The sequence below is a fragment of the Cuculus canorus genome, chromosome 3, assembly GCF_017976375.1.
Source record: "Cuculus canorus isolate bCucCan1 chromosome 3, bCucCan1.pri, whole genome shotgun sequence".
Classification (NCBI taxonomy): Eukaryota; Metazoa; Chordata; class Aves; order Cuculiformes; family Cuculidae; genus Cuculus; species Cuculus canorus.
In genome coordinates, this window is record NC_071403.1 from 97,383,804 (window position 1) to 97,395,861 (window position 12,058).

The 12,058-nt window shown below is 42.0% G+C and overlaps 1 protein-coding gene across 2 annotated transcripts in view; it reads left to right on the forward strand.

Moving 5' to 3' along the window:
• PKDCC (protein kinase domain containing, cytoplasmic) overlaps positions 1–9,341 on the forward strand; it is a 35,874-nt gene extending 26,533 nt beyond the window's left edge. Inside the window, exons 6-7 of one of the 2 annotated variants that reach the window (XM_009559502.2) lie at positions 5,220–5,393; positions 8,138–9,341. In XM_009559502.2, coding sequence (XP_009557797.2) covers positions 5,220–5,393; positions 8,138–8,223 — 260 coding nt within the window. In that variant the 3' untranslated portion in view covers positions 8,224–9,341. The other variant, XM_054062980.1, reaches the window with a different exon arrangement.
• Positions 9,342–12,058: the final 2,717 nt, after the last annotated feature.

The window sequence follows — 12,058 nt, forward strand, 5'->3', positions numbered from 1 at the left end:
TTTAAAGAAGTCACTGCGTGTCTTTTACAGGCGCTGTAGGCATCTGTCTTTCAGCTTAAATACTGCATACACATGACTCTGTACATCTTCTGGCTTGTCTGTCATCAGCATCATTGTTTTTATGAGTGAGTGGGCTGGAAGTGGCTTACAGGTATCTGTGGTACTAGTTTGGGGTAGTTGTCTCCAGTAAATCGATATGCACCGCAGAGGTGGCTGTGGGTGTGGCAAGGCTATCTCCTGGTCTGACAGCAAACCCATATCTTGCCAGGCCTGTTTGTCCTTCCAAACAGTTGGGATTCATCAGAAATGATTGAAAGCAGAAACATGAGGGATACACCTAGCATCCCACTGATCTGCTGTGTCCCTACCCATGGCAGGGGGGTTGGAGCTAGATGATCTTTAGGGTCCCTTCCAACCCAACTATTCTATGATTCTGTGATTTTGTTTTCTTAGACGTACCAAAAGAAAAAAAAAAAGCTTTCTGTAGCTTAACTGTGCATACAGCCTCATTGTCAGAAGCATGTTTGAATGTGAAGTATTGAAACATAATAAAAAACGTGATGAAGCACACTACAAACACAAATGTATTATTGTCTATTTAGGATCCAATTCTGTTCTTCCTAAGCTCCCTGGGAATTGGTGGGGACTTTGTAGAGCAAAACACTGCTCAGTACCACTTTTTGCTATGATTGGCAAGATCAGGTTCTTTCTGCTTACTTGTAAGCAAAGCAATTAAAAGCAAATCCAGAGTCAACTGCCAGTGTTCCTCTTGAGAGTGGAGGAAAAGAGGAGGGAGGAAAAGGAGCAACATCACTTCTTTTTGAGGGATGAACATTACTGCATCTGTAATTGAGCCATGGTGTATTGGCAGGTGATAACTAGAAAAGTGAACTGGGCAAATTTCCAACGAGTAGCTGTAGTTGGTAGTAAAAATGTGATCTGGCTGCTGTGGCTGAAATAAATGGTCATTAGGACTGATTAAAGTCAGATTGAGGGTGATTCAAACAAGCTAAAAGGTGGAACCACGAGTGGTTTCACATAGTTTATTATATACTTGTAGAGTTATTTATATGATTCAGTCTAGTACAGTGAAAATTAGTATGTTTATGGATTGTAGTCGGCTTTGGGATGACACAGGTGATTTTTGATGGAAAAAATTTAGAACAGATTTTAAAGCATTGATTATCTTTTGTAGCTCTTGCCCTGATTGGCTGATATTGCTTTTGAAGATGTGTCTGTTGCCTGTCACAAGAAGGTGCTCATTTGGAAAACTACTGTGGCTGCTGTGGGGACTGGCTGTGAAACTTCTGAGAAGATTTTGGCCTGATTAAACCAGCAAATTTTGATTGACCAGAGCAGACCTGTAAAAACATTTTCAAACTTATAAAACCATCGCAAAACAAAACTTTTGAGGATTACCCAGATTCAGTGTAGCAAGATATTTTCAAGTTTCAAAATGTTTACGGGACAGGACAGATGTTTCCTAGCAGGATTTATTTGTATAGCTGTGAACAGCAAAGCAGCTCATATGTTAAGCTGGAGTAAATCTGTCATAAGTAATATCAAAATCAGGCTTACTGCATTATATTTATTTGCTTAAATCCTTGCAAAATCAGTAGATAGAGGAAAGGATGTTTTGATACTGGCAGGAGTGTCTTGCACTTCTCTGATCTGTTCCTTGTCCTTAACTTGGTAGACGTTATGTACTCTGTGTCAAGCTACATGTATGTATGCAAAAGTGTAAATTTATGGCTACATTTATAGTATTAGGCAAGTATTTATTGGTTTTAAACACCATTAGTCTGGAAATCGACCAGAACTTTGACCTTTTTATGATGTGATTTACTGCCATGAGCCTTCAAATTCCATGGACTCCATTTAAGCAAGTTTCAGGTCTTGGTGGGATAAAAACCTGAGCTGGAGCTTTCTTTAAACCAGTGGAGTATTGCTTAATTGAGCAAGTAACTGCACTGTAGTGACCAGGATGATCTTTTAAAAGTGTAGGGGAAGCTGAGCTCTCCTGCTGGCTGGGCTAATGGGGTTCAAGGAGGAGCAGGAGGCCAGGGCACGTCTTTATGGAGGGGAATCCTTCAGGAGCCTTCTACTTCATGTGAGAGGAGTGCATTTCTGCACAGCTTGTACAAATAAGGGTTGAGGGGTCAGCTCCCTAATTTGTCACCATGTAAACAAGATTCCAGGGACATTTGCCTTTGCTGTGCAGATGAGGAATGCGGTTACCTTGCTTCACTCAAGATAAAGTGAATTTTGGAGAGAATTGTGGTTTCCTCAGACCAGCACTTGGTTGGCATTGCAATGAGTTTCTGATTATTTTGACACTAATAGTTTAAGAGGAGCTATTGTATTGGCTTCCCAGAGTGGCAGGAGTACCCGGCGGTTTTGGGAGTGCAAGCCAAGGTGTGGGGTCATGGCGTGTACTGCTCTCTGCTTCTCATGGCTACCTTCCCATCGGGATGTTCCCTGGGAAGGGTGCTCCTGGGTACCCATCTCTGCTACCTGCCATGCAAGCGGGGAGAGGGGCTGCCTTCCTGCCTTTCCACCTCACTGCATCCCACTCCCCTCTCCACAGCCAGCATAGGCAGGAGGGTCAGATCACCAGACTGCCTGCGTTCAGCAGTCTGTGCCAGTGCAGGGGAGGTGCCAGAAGCTGCCTTTGCAGACCCTATGTGCCTCTGTGCTTTCACTTAGACTCCAGTGGCAGCATTTTCAGCTGTCTGGCGTTTAGTGATCTCCCAGCCAAGGAGAATGCTGTGTATGGGTTGTGCTGCTGTGTATGGGTTGTGCTGCTGTGTACCTTGTATGCTTGCCTGTTCCCATGAGCTGCTGCGGATGGTGGTGACTTCCCTCACGCAGGAACTGCTGGGGAGCACCAAGGAGAGTAGAGGCAGCTACTGGGCTCTGCTGCATGGTGAGCCCACTTGAAGTACCAGCCTGAAGGTTTCGATCCTCTCTGCCACTGGCAAGCCAGAATCTCACCATTGCAGTTATTGCTAGCCCAACTCTGTTGATTTTTGTGTCCAGGCTGCCCAAAGGATTTACTGGGCTTGGTCACCTTGAAAGTCTGTGGAAATGGAGAACTTTATCTCCTACCTCTGACAGAGTCTTGGGTCATGTAAATCACTGCTGCTCTTTTGAAATCTGTTTGTCAGCTGAGAGCCGACCCTCTGACAGCTGTAATAGGAGCAGTGTTGAGAAGAAAGAAATTATGGCATATTAAAAGGCATGTCTTTGCATAGAAGGGTTTAAAAATTGAACGATGATTCAAAATAAGGCTCTTTCAGACAAGCTCCTGCCTGGCATAGAAAAAATATATGATGTGATGTGCAGCTGCTCTGCTTAGTGACCTGATGGTGTGCCAAGGGATACTGCAGCTCCATCCCAGTCCTGGCCCGGAGCCCAACAGGCTCTTAGAGCACCTGTGGGAATGGCGAGGGTGTGCTCTCTGCTGATGTGGAGAATCAGGCAGATACTTCATCTTTTGCTGCTGCAGCACGGGCCATCCTTGTGTGTATGTCCTCTGTAGCATAGGATTTGGCATAGGGCAGCTTTAGGTGGCACTTATGTAACTGAAAAGTTGTGGATAGTCACTTTTTATATATAGTCAACATGGCATGTACGCTGATAGAAAGAATTGTGTATGGTGCTGGTAACGGTGAGATGATTTTTCTGCATTTAATTTGTGCACATAATTTTACTGACCTTGGCTGTGAGGTGCAAATCAATAGTCTGCAGTTACCATACAGACATAAGAGAATTACATTCAATTGTTGTTGCATTGTATAGTCGACACAGAAGTTGGAAAGAAGGTACTTTACCTATCTGGGAAGTAGTATTTTATTTACTTGTCTTCAGAAGAAATATTTTTGATGGAGAAATGACCATTTGTATGTGAAACTACATTTTTATTTTGTCTCTTTGTGTGCCTGAGTCTGCATTTTCTGAATTAATGAAAATGTTGCTGCCTTTGATTTAAGCAGTATATGATCAGCTCTGATTTTGCTTTTTGTTTGGGAATGTTTTTGTGATCATTCTAATAAGCTAAGCTTAAAATAGAATGCATTTACTGCTTCTGTTTCCAACTATTTCAGGGTGTGTGGTATGAATGAGCACCTGTGGATGTGTACTTCTTTTCACAGTTGAAATACTGGCAGTTTAGAGCAGTAGTCACATTCGCCTTTGACTCAGTGGTGTTCATACATTATGCTGTCTGAAATACTAGCAGGCTGACTATGCAATGTCAGGCAGAAAATGCGTGAACCAAAGTGACTTAAGAATAGGCTGTGAGTCAGGGCAGGCAGCTCTGGTTTCCATAACAGATACAATTAAAGAACTATAGGATGTATTTTTTTTTTAATGGGATAGGGACAGGGGAGATGCAGGAGAGAACCATCAATTTGTGTGTCTGGATGCTAAATACAAATGTTTATGAATAATTAGTTGAGTTTGCTGATGCATTCATTAGAGAAACCACCATCAGAGGCTGGGAAAGCAAGAGGAGTTGTGAACAGAGAACAAGAGGCAGCTCATAAAGGCAAGTGAGACTGAACGGCAGCCAACGGAGAAGAGTAATCGGCAGGGCAGTGCGGAGGCGCTGGGCAAGGACCACGCTGACATGCTCCCTCTACTTTTTTTTTCCTTCTCTTCAGAGGCCCATCCAGCGACTCCCCTTTTGTGCTAATCTGAGCAAGCAAAAGAAGTTTGCTTAATTAAAAGCCTGTCTTTTCTTCCTTCTCTAAAGGGGCCAGAGGAAAATAGCGTACTCTTCTGAGGGAGAGGGAGGGCTGGGAATGCCTGGTCGGGTCTCAACCCAACAATCCTGCTCACTGTTAAGAAGTAGGACAGTGAGTCAGTTCATTCAAGTGGATGCTGTTTATTCAATGGGACATTCTTCCTGTAAAACTCCTAATAAAACCAAAGCCTCGCCTATGCAGTGGGGAAGGGAAAAGGGGTTTGTGCACAGACTGTTTATTTACAGAAGCTTTCTGGAAAAAAAGGTGAGAAGAAGAAAGGAGGAAAGGAAAAGGAAAGCAAGGTGCAGAGCTATAAACACGTTAGGGAGTAAACCAGGGCTGGTACAGTCTAGCCCGTCACCTTTTTTGTCACATATCCTGCTCCTAAGCTGTTGTAATAAACCTTGCCTGTTAGAAATAAGCAGTTTTCTAGAGCATTCAAAACAATTGCTTTACTCTGGTTATTTGCAGAGTACAGACGGGTGCCTGAAGCTTTTATTCCTGATGAGAACTATAGATGCTGGCCATCTTACCATCATAAGGGCTGCCTCCTCTCCGTGTTTGATGTCAATGAAGCCATTGAGATCTGTGACAGCTACTCCCAATGCAAAGCTTTTGTCCTAACTAACCAGACAACTTGGACAGGTAGGTCACAGATGCTGTGGAGCAAAAGCTGCAGCGGAGTCATATATTCTGGCTGCATTAACTGTTTTAATTCAGTTTTGGGTGTATACTGCGCCGGGCTGCGGGATCCACCAGCAGCAGCTAGAAGTGGGGTAATTTCTGAAGCTCAAACTTAGGTGGTTTGGATTTTGGTGAGTCTTCTCTTTGCAGCCATCAGGGGAGCAGGAACCTGTGGGTGGACTCAAAATGAGCTGGCATCAGAGGGCTGTGTCATGTGGACTAGAGGTCTCCAAACTGCAAGATCCAGAATTCCGTTTTAAAACACAGCAGCATAAACAACAACAAAAGCCTGTGATCTGTTTCAGCAGTTAAATGTGCAGAGCATGGTCCAACATCTGTATTTAAATAAATCTTTTCAATACATATGGTTGTTGCGCTTCGACACAGAACCAGACAGATTCTCCCATGCATCTACCTGGGACTCTTGGCTGCTGTCAGAGATGCCCTGCCGCTGATAGGAATACTGTGCTTCTAGCGGTAGGGCTTTGGCTAAAGAATAGCAAGAAGGGAGGGTTTAAAACCAAGTAGAAATAGAACTTCCAGGGAAAATCCCATTTGCTACCACAACTCAATTGCTTGTCTACAAGAATACACTTGTTGAAAAGAGAAATACATTTGCCAAAATGTTTTTGGGCCTGACAGTATCTCTGTTGTTCCCCTGAAGGTAGGCGGTTTGTGTGACTGACATCAAGTGGAGAATTTGCTCTTGCTTACTGCTTCTGCACCAGGATTGTGTCTATTTCAGGCAGCTCCAGAGCAATCCAAGAAATAAAACTATTACAAATCTCTGCTAAAAATTTCCTGTAGCCATAGCTCTGACTGGCTGAGGGGTTCAAAAAACTGTATGCTGTAGCTAGGTCTCAACTATGCAGCCCTTCCGTGCATGCCCAGGAGAGCTGCATGGCCCTGTGGCCAGCCTGGGCCAACTCAGCTTGAGTGTTCCCCTGAGCACCCTGCACTCCTTGAAGGGTAACGAAAAAAGACATGTTTGTGCCTATAACGTGCAGTGGACCAAATCCGTATTCTTTTCTGATCTTCCCCTGAGATAAAGACCCCACTGAGGTCAGGGTGAGTTTTTCTTCTTTGAGTTACTGCCACACATGCAGGGCTATTTCCCTTCCTGCAATTGCCATTTTCTGCTAGGGCTGCGTCAGCTCCCCTGCTCCTGTCTTTGAAAGGAATGGTGGCTGATGCTTGCCAAATGACTGAAGTCCTTGCTCGGCCATAGACTTTATTATGTTATTTGGTCCCAGAGGCTCAACTCTCTGTCTGTACATCTGTGGATACAATATGACTTAAAGTCAAAATTTATCCTGTGTGCAATTAGGTGTGTTGGTTGTGCTTAGTTGAGCAACATAAATACACACCAAAGCCAGGCTTATATACTTGCCTAGCCTGTCCCTAGCTCTGGAAGCATCACAAGTGAGTACAGAATTTAGACAGTTTATACATTTCAGAATAGTTTAGGCAGTGTGCTGCTATGGCTTTCTGCACTTTTTTGTGCTTCTGAGAGATTTGAACACAGACTTCCATAGAACCTAGAAAAAACTGATTTATGTAACCTTGGCTGTGGCCAACTGGTGACTACTAGGTCATCATGTCAGACTATTTAAGTTGATTAATATACTAAAAAAGTAACTATTATGGCACAGGGATATTCATAGGAATTTTAGAGCAGCTTATGTCTCAGCTTGTAATATGAAAAGCAAATGAGACATACTAGCAGTGTTTCTAGTTTATTTATCATTCCCTTTACCATGCTATTCCTGATGCCTGAGCACTTGAGTCCCTAAAATCTGCAGCACGGAAGTTTTCTCAGCAGTTTGTCGTGTGATACTTTTTAAGAAAGTAGTGTTATGAGAGCCCCCTAGAGAAGCAGGCTGGGAGTAAAGAGCATTTGATTTTCTGATATTTAGAGAAAGGGAAGGCAGAGGTTGAATAGCTGTGGAGTATCCAGTTTCTGCTCCAAAGAAAGGCAATGACAGTGCAGGTCCGTGGGATGGCAGGTACTCATTGAGAGGCAGGGATGTGAATCAGAGGCCAGGTCAGTAAGCGTGGGTAAATAGGAGAACACAAACACCACTGTGTGAAACCTCACCAAACTCAGCGCCCACTGGCCTCAGACGTGTATGTGGCAGATGCTTTACACTGCCCAGGCGGTTAGCACTACCTGGTGTTTTCTTGTGTGAGGAATAGAAACCTTGTTTGAGCTTGTTTAAAACCCAGAGCTATGAAGGGATCAGCAAGAGCTATTTCAGAGAAGTCACATTGCATTGATTGGTTTTGCAAAAGTTCAAGCATGCAAAGATGATTCTACTTTTGTACAATCAAATGAGTAGCCTGAATCCAAGCTTGGTTTTATTAGTGTAGGAGTCTTCAAATAAATTTTGTAAAGGTCATGTGAAATTTGCCTTAAAATCTTCAGACCTTTCTTCATTCACTGTGTTAGCTGTGCGCAGCCATATCTTGACCATGATTAGATAAAAGTAAACCTACTGGAGGCAGGGGAGATTTAATGTCATTTTAGATGAAAGCATTTCAATTTTATTCCAGGCAAAATTAAGAATAAGTTCACTCTTGGGTTGCTCAAAGAATGCGTAGGTTGAAGAAGAATTTGAAATATCAGTATTTTGAAGTTTGCAACTTTTGCTCATCAATTCTAAATACTTTTTTTTTGCTCCCCCTCCTTTTTGTATTTGTTACAGGTCGGCAGCTTGTCTTCTTCAAGATGGCCTCAAATCATATTGTGCCTGATCCTGACAAGATAACATATGTGAAGGTGACAGACTGACACCTAAAGTGGCTCAGTCTGGCATGAGTGACAAGAGCTGTTTGTGTATAAATATAGGCAGCTGTTAGGTATAAGGCGGCTGTGGCCAGGGAGATAATTGCACTATTACTCATTCTAATCTACAGAGTGCTAAACAAAACTTTAAAGAAATAACCTGCATGACCAGGATGAATGTGCAATAAAACAATATTTTGAAAATGTGATTTTTTTTTTTTTTAGATGAAGCAAAATACAAGAAATGATACACTGTTAGGGTATAATTTTGGTTAAAAATCAGCTGGCAGCTCTGGGTTTTCTGTCCAAAGTTAGCATAACGTTTCTGACCTGTGCATGTGTGTGCAGGGATGAAAGTTGATAATTTCTATGGGAAGTCTGTATCCTCCACGCTAGTATTTATTTGGGCACGTACAATCACAACAGAGTAACTGAAGCATATAATTTTGTATGCTGAATAGCAAATGTTTCTAAAGACAATCAGCGTTTGTGTAAAAGTTATCAAATATGCAATGCCATTGTATTTGTGAAAAGGAAGGAACTGGTTATGTTTAGAATTGCAAGACTGTAGCTAATTTTCATTTTTGCTTCCAATGTTGTCATAAAGTTTGAGTTTTAATTTAAAAGAGCCATTTTGTAGGTCTAGCAAATCACATAATTATATGAATAGTCCCACTGAAAGGGTAGGGACTTACCCAAGTACTCAGTGCTTTGCTCAGTAGGGATAAGCCTAAGCATATGCTTACAATTAAGCCTGTGCTTAAGTCTTTTGTTGAATTGAGTTTGAATTGTTCAGGAAGCCACATCTTTGACAGACTAGCAATCCAGCTTGTGGAACAGTACTAGTTTAATGACTATCTTGGAGTTATTTGTATTTTTTATCATCCAAACCTTGGTTTTCTAAGGCACTGCTTGCTAATTCTTAGAATGAATGAAGTAAATTACTTTAATAATGACAAATGAATGCTAGCCTTAATTCTACATAAAATGCATTTTACAGGCATGGTGTGTCTAGAGAATCTGCTTTCAGTGAAAGCAATTAAGTAAATGCTAAAGTGACCAATGTCATACTGTTTTGTAGTTTGTACAGTCAGAAAAAAAATGTGCTTTTGTTTCTTAAAAAGTTTATTTTTGTAAAAAAAAATAATAAAAGATAAATACAATTTCTTTCATACGTGACTTTTTTTGTGTTGCAAGTAAATGCCTCCATCCAGTGAAGATTTAGACATAAATAGAATATTTAAGCCTGGAATGTTTTTTCTGGGAAGGAACTGAGGTTGTTCCACTGGCTCCCAGTGAGGTGTGCATTTCTGGGGGTATATGGTGGCTCTTGTGGTTGCCTATCACAAAGCAAGTGACCATTAGAAGACAAGGCAGCTTTTTTTTCTTTGTAGTTTGAGTCGCATCAGGACCAGTCTTTTAATATTTGGAAGGGATGAGAGTGGGACCAGATCCTGAAGGAATTACTCATCGAGGTAAAGTGGGTTTTCTTGCTGGACTTTATCAAGGAGGGTCTGAGAAGGAGAGCAAGAGAGCCAGAGAAGCTGGGCAGAAGTGTTCATTGCCTGTGTGACTATGCAAGAGAGATTATGACACCATTGGCAGCATATCTCTTACTGTGATTTCTCTGAGGTCACCAATACCCTGACAACTTCTGGCAACTGACTGAAATGACAAGCTGCAATGGCTGTAACTCACAAATTATCAAACTCCCAGTTGTAATAGCTCAGCTGATTGTGTCACCATGCACTTAGGCACCCATCAATCATGCTGTGGTAATAAGTAAACACTACAGATTCTTTTAAAATTGCTACATAAATCATGCCAACACATACTGCACAGTTCATTGAGGTGATATGGGTTCTTGGCACTGAGGTACTGGTATGTATTTTGAAAGTCTTTAACCTCCCATGATTGCCTTACTATTAAGGACTGTACACTGCTGCAAAAAAAACTCAGCATTTAAAAACAATGTAAACGATTAAATTCTTCAGTTGCATTCCTAGGTAAAAAATGTCAACATTTAAAAAAATTAATTCTATAAATGCTGTGGGCAGGTAGCTTAGGGTAATTTCATTCCATCACTTTCCGCGCACTGGAAAAAAAAAATGCCTCTTAAGTCAGGAATTGTTTATCCCTGGAATTAAACAAACTTGCCAAACCAATTTACATCAGCTTTTGCCAACAGAAATCAAGTAAACAAGAAAGAACTGTAGCTGTAAGCCAAGAAGCTGAATTCTAAATTTGAGCAGTAATCAACTTTATACAGGCAGTTTTATAACTCTCTGAAAGAGTAAAGCTTTCCAATGGAAATACTGATTAAAATCTTAATAAGAGAGGTGTGATACTACAATAAGTTAATTTTATAGCTCTAATAAGTGCTGGCAAAAGTCTGAATTTATGGGGAGGAAGTGTCTTTGGCAGAAGTGGGTCAGATTCAGCAAAGTGCCTGCCTGGCGCTTGTGGCATGGAAACTCATGAGAAGCCACAGAAAAGGAGGAGAAAGAGGAAGAAAGGCACAAAGTGAGCTGGCAGATTTGGACCAGTCAGCCTGGGAGCTGCTCCGTGTTTTCTATGGAAAAGGCTTTTCTATGTGTTTGGGTTTTTTTTTTTCCCCTAACATCTCGACTGCTTTTTACATTTTCTGGCTTTCTCAAGCCACAAAGTAGGAACGTGAAAGATGACACCCACAGGGCTTTAAACAACTGACGTCTGCATGCGTGCATGCACGTGTGTGCATGTGTATACGTATTTATGTACGTGTCACACTGAACAGGGAGAGCTTATTTCCTCAGTGAAAAACCGATTGGCTGTGAACAAAATGAAGTGCTAAACAGGATGTTGAGTTCATCTGGAGAAGTGAGAGCTGCACGGAGCAGTGGGTGCTGTAACTCTGCAAGGGACTGTGCTGAGTATTCAGTCCAGTCTAGAGCTCCATTCCTCTGGCTAGGCTGCGGCTCACAATGCCTCCAGGAGCTGCCCACCATCTCCAGGATGGTTTGGTGGAGGACCCTAGCCCCACCACTGGGAATAAATACCAGGCAGCAAAGCATGCACTGCTTGGCATCGTCTCTGGCCTGACATCCTGGGAGTTGTTATATGGAGACATGCCAAGAGCTTTAGTCTTTGCTTAGACCAAAATAAAAATATGTTTCTGTTTTTCTGTATCTTGTCTGACTCTACTGTTTTCATTCTGGTCATTTTTCAGAGTTTGTCCCCAACTTCAGTGCATCTTTTTAAGTAGAAAGCTGAGGTCTCATGTATTCAACTCCATAAACAGGTTGTTAGAACTTGTATCACATCTAAGAGAAATCTGTGGTGAAATTAGTAAGGTCACCAAGTGTGTTCATCACTTTGAGAGAAAACAAGTGGGCCCTGTTGTCAGCTGAGGAGCTCAGGTCAGTTGGTATAGTGTGAAGAGGTTTGGATGGGCAGTGAGGCACTGGTGAAGAATATCGGAGAGATGTTCTTCCATCGTGATATAAAGGAGTTTAGTGTAAGTATGACTACTCCTCTAACAACTGGCTGTAACCTGCAGCAGGCATGTGTTACATTTGCAGAGAGAATTGTTATTCCATTTCTACTGGTGCATGTGGGGTGCTGACCCTATTAGTCTTTATAAGACCCAACTATAATAGCTTCATGCTATTTAGAGCAAGACACTCTTGTTGAGAATAATTTAGATTAAGCAAATTATTTAGAGGACTTGTAATTCAAAGCATATGGAACGTGACAGCAAACATCCAGAGATCACGATATGCTGCCTGTCAGGAAGAAATATGTGAAGAGAGGGATGTTCAAAATTTGATAGAGAGCACCTCATCTTGTGTTCAGTAGCACT